Source organism: Zerene cesonia, chromosome 18, assembly GCF_012273895.1.
Source record: "Zerene cesonia ecotype Mississippi chromosome 18, Zerene_cesonia_1.1, whole genome shotgun sequence".
Classification (NCBI taxonomy): Eukaryota; Metazoa; Arthropoda; class Insecta; order Lepidoptera; family Pieridae; genus Zerene; species Zerene cesonia.
The window spans coordinates 873,364-878,211 of NC_052119.1; the positions used below are offsets into that span (position 1 = coordinate 873,364).

Here is a 4,848-nt window from a genome sequence, read left to right on the forward strand (position 1 = left end):
AGTTCAGTCTATTTTTAAATAATTTTTAATCACGGAGCTACTTAATCTTCTGTTTACTTGTTTACGCCCTCTAGCGGAGTTTATACTTAGAACATACGGTAGATAACGCAGCGAGCATATAATCGACGCAGATTATAAAAAATTGTTATTAAAAGCCCCCCCCTTTGACTACATGCTCCAAAAAATTTTTTTTGAACGAAAAATTATTGTGGCGCCTTTTTTGGACTATATTATGTCCAGAAAAGGCGCGAAAAAAAAAAACTTACGGGACATAAAAGTCGTCAAAAAAAGATATCTCATGTCACTCACTTGGCAGCATCCAAAGCCGGCAAGAGATAACGCAGCGCAGGCGCAATGTGGGAGCCGGCCAGCGCCGCGAGAGCTTCCAGCAGGGCCGCTTGCCGCTTCCCCCCCACCGGCTCCTTGCCCCCCACCACACCCACCGACAGCTGCCCCCCCACCACTGCGGCGGTGCGTTCCGCGTACAGCGTCGGTTCCGCCGTGCTCAATTGCACCTGGGAAATTAATCAATCAAAAAACATAAAAGAAAACATTTACATTTGTTGTTAATAACTTAATTACTCATAATATAAAAATGGCAGTTTATAATATGACACCCCCCCCCGCCTCTTCAAAGGTACAAAAAAAAATTAACAAAATAAAAATCCGTACCCATTTTCAAGAACTATGCAACTCTGTTTTATACTATGCAGCAACTTAATCTCATATGGGAAAAAAATTCTTACCAAACAACGCAGGGCTATCCTCAAAGGTTTGATATTCTGTTCCGGCGAGTATCCAGTGCAAATAACGAGAGATTCCAAAGCTAACATGAGATCCGCACCCTCCACTGGTAGTGTTTCTTCATAGCTGAGAATGGAAAATATAATATGTATAATTATTATTATAGTAAACTAGCTGCGCCTCGCGGTTTCACCCACGTAAGTCCGTATCCCGTAGGAATATTGGGATAAAAAGTTTCCTATATGTTATTCCAGTTGTCCAGCTTTCTACGTTACAAATTTCATAGCAATCGGTTCAGTAGCTTTTGCGTGAAAGAGCAACAAACACACACACACATCCTTACAAACTTTCGCATTTATAATATTAGTAGGAAGGAAGTAGGATAGGATATAATATTAGTAGGATAATGCAATGCTATATGATAGGTTTCTATAACAATCTAAGTTGGTACTACTGCTTTATTTTGTAGCTGATGCAGTAAATTGATAAAAATCAATACATATGAAGGTCAAGTAGCTCCCAGCTTCCTGAGCTTAGTGTATTAAGAATAAAATCATGACCTGGAGAGGAGACAAAAAACCCGGGAGAAAAAAAAAACAAAGTTTTTTTTTTAATAAACCACATGAAAAATGTATCAGAGACATAGCCATACCTATCTTCTAAGAATAATTATTCTTAAGAGCCAATTTCTCAATAATTGGATAAAAATTATCTATTGAATAAAGTATAACACAATAATATAAAAATGTCACCTGTAAAATGTATGCGTGTATTTAACCAAGGATTTAATTTGTAATCTGATAATATTTTAAAGCACATTTATAAGAATTCAATTAGATAACACAGATACCAACAACTCACCAATGCACCACGATCCTCGTCAGCACATCAGCAGCAATCGCAGCCTGGTGCAGATCCACGCTGAGTGCAGCATCGGAACAGAACTGGCGGAGAGCGCTGGGGCTGCCAACTCGGGGACTCCCCGCTGATGCACATATGGCTGGGCATTTCACTAGTATCTTAAAAAGAATAAGGAGAAAAATATTATTTATTGCATTCCTGTAAATACCATAAACTCAATAGTTTATGCATGCATTATCTTATCTTAAAGTAAATAATATATATTATGGGTCCCTTCATTGTCCGCGATGGACATCCATACAACTCAAGTAATTTTAATCAAATCTGCACACTATGTACAGTTTAATTAAAGTTCCATTAAAATTTCAACTTAAAAAATATTTTTAATAGGATAGGATAGTTCTAATTATTTCAATAACGGTAAATGACTGTCCTGGGGGAGCCGGGGCATGCAGCTAGTACATATAGAAATTGGACTTTATAAAATTCCCTTACATTTTAAGAAAGATAATTCCCACAATCACAAAAGCCACAGCCCTTGCCACTGAATTCTCACATAGTATTACTGACCTGCATAACCTGCAAGCACAGCATGGTATGCTCCGAGTCCTGCGTCTCACCAGCGGCTCGCACCAAATCCTGTATCGACTCAGCCGACCAGAGCGCTGCATGCTCAGCTAACTTCCGCAGACCAAGCAGAGCCGCTCTACGAACGGCTGATCGGGGATCGTTCATCGCCAGACTGAGAAGTAGTTCGACCTGAGAATAAGATATTGGTTGTGGCGTGAGATTTTTGGATACATGAATAATATTGAAAATGAAATTCTTTATTGCTACTAAGAACGTTAAAGGAAATCTGTCCATTTAAGCTGGGCCAAACTTGAGTCTATAGTAATTGGTTACACACAAACATACAGATAAAGCTAATAAAAGGCAGGTGATTTCCAATCAAACTGCATTTTTATTAAGGTCTATAAAAATGAAAAAATAAATATTTACTGAATTAAATGCTCATTGCAATTTGCCATACCTGATCTGGCACATGAACCACTGTATCAGCTGCTATTGCAGTGAGGGCTGTTATAGCTGCCCTCACTGAGCTGGAAGATGGGAACCTCTCTAAGAGCGATCGGAGAAGTTTTAAGACCCCTTGCGCTCGAACAGCTAAAAAATTATGAAATGTTAAGAGAAGCTGTGGTGGCTTAGTTTTGAGAACCTCGGACTTCAAAAATCGATAAGTCGGGGTTCGAGACCGGGCGAGCGTGCAGGAAATAAATTGATTTTCAATTTATCTGCACATGTGGATAATCACCACTGTTTAAAACGGTGAAGGCAAACATCGTGAGGAAACCGGCATGTTTGAGAGCATAAACTTCGACGACATGTGACATCTGCTAACCCGCACTTGGCCAGCGTGGTGGATTATGGCTTGAACCCTCATAGGAGGCCTATGTCCCAACAGTGGGAACATAAGTGGGCTGATGATTAAGGGAAGCTGATAAAATGTTGTATTGTCTCTGCTCTCTTAGCTTGTCTTATCCGACAAGATTCATTCAGTCCAGAATATACGAAGTTATAAACAAGATATATTGTGTAATGCAGGCATATTTTTAAATAACCAGAGACTCTTTGCTTGTCATATTATTATTTGCTGATTAGAATTTGAAGAAAATTGATGTAATAATGAAAAATATGGAACCTTGGAGAAGAAAAATGTGTGAGAATAAAAAGAAAATTACTCAGATGACAAAAATTGTGAAACAAATAACAGCAATTCGTTTGATATTGTGCAATAACCGTAAGTAAATTTGAAACACAGACAAACACCAGCAAAAAATCTATCTTCAAATACACATTGTAATGAATCCTACTAATATTATAAATGCTAAAGTTTGTAAGGATGTGTGTGTGTTTGTTGCTCTTTCACACAAAAACTACTGAACCAATTGCAAAGAAATTTGGTATGTAGACAGCTGGACAATTGGAATAACATATAGGCAACTTTTCATCCCGTTATTCCTATGGGATACGGACTTACACGGGTGAAATCGCAGGGCGCAGCTAGTACTCTATAACTTTAAATAAATTACCTCCACCATGAACAGTCCTTAGAGCTCTCACAAGTTTAGCCCTCCTTTCTGCACCTGTACTTTCACACTCCACCATGTCTGATAGCTTGTTGCACATGGATACGGCAAATGCACTGAAAATGCCAATACAATAACACATTAACAAATCATTAAAAAGCAATAAGACTTGATTGTTTAATATTAATGAAATATTGTTTCTGATTTTACTAGAGACAAGTATGAGCTTTAAAAATTTTCGTATAATATATAGGATTTTTTTTTTACAGTTTTCTTACTTAGAATGTGCTGCGAATCTTGTAGTTGCATATATAGCAGCTTCCACTTCTACATTGTCGTGACTTTCTAGACCTCGTCGTATAGCGTGGTGGACGTTCTGCCGCTCCGGTATGATACCAGCCACTGCTCCCAAAGTTCTCAAAGCCAATGCCCTTGCAACTGGATCATTAGAATGGAGCACACTGAAAACCCGCCTTAAGAACTCGTCAACGTTCAAAATCTTGTCCAGATGCTTCTCGCTCTGCTGGCAAACCCGTAAAACCCATAATCGCAAGAAATTGTTGCCCATACGAAACACATCCGACAGTTTCAGAAACGATGAATTAATTAGAATCGGGAATGGATACTTTTCGAAGAGACGCGGGAAACGAACGATTGCTTCGCATTGCTCGCCAACTTTCCCAGATCTGAGACCTGTAAAACACTAATTTATAGCAAAGGTTCCGTTTGAAAAATGGTTTACGCAAGGTTATATGTTTACCTTTATCTAGTTCTGTCAATGCAGAATTAGCATCTTGTTCCGGTTCACCGGCATTATCGTTGAATGTATTTAATCTCACACCAATCATATTTTGTATTTTGTTTTTAGTAAATTATTCCGAATGAAAACAAATAAAGATTTAGCAGGACCGCAAGCGACCAAACTTCAAACACGAAAGTGACAAATGTCAGCAGTGAGCAGTCAAAATATATTTGTTGTCATTTTATAGTCTGTTTTACGCATTGTGTATTGAAAAAAAATGTACATAAGTACATGGTTACATAATATAAAATATACAAGTGCTCGGTGAATAAAATGTACAATATAATGTATGTACAACTTTTATGAAAAATATATATATCAAAATAAATGTCGCAGAGCTTTTTAAAATTTTAC

The 4,848-nt window shown here is 37.9% G+C and overlaps 1 protein-coding gene across 1 annotated transcript in view; it reads right to left on the bottom strand.

Moving 5' to 3' along the window:
- LOC119834119 (integrator complex subunit 7) overlaps positions 1-4,610 on the bottom strand; it is a 12,841-nt gene extending 8,231 nt beyond the window's left edge. Inside the window, exons 1-8 of the mRNA XM_038358409.1 lie at positions 4,453-4,610; positions 3,971-4,385; positions 3,696-3,808; positions 2,636-2,769; positions 2,176-2,364; positions 1,606-1,763; positions 747-870; positions 310-515 (exon numbers count right to left, since the gene is read on the bottom strand). Coding sequence (XP_038214337.1) covers positions 310-515; positions 747-870; positions 1,606-1,763; positions 2,176-2,364; positions 2,636-2,769; positions 3,696-3,808; positions 3,971-4,385; positions 4,453-4,540 — 1,427 coding nt within the window. The 5' untranslated portion in view covers positions 4,541-4,610. The remainder of the gene's footprint in view (positions 1-309; positions 516-746; positions 871-1,605; positions 1,764-2,175; positions 2,365-2,635; positions 2,770-3,695; positions 3,809-3,970; positions 4,386-4,452) is intronic.
- Positions 4,611-4,848: the final 238 nt, after the last annotated feature.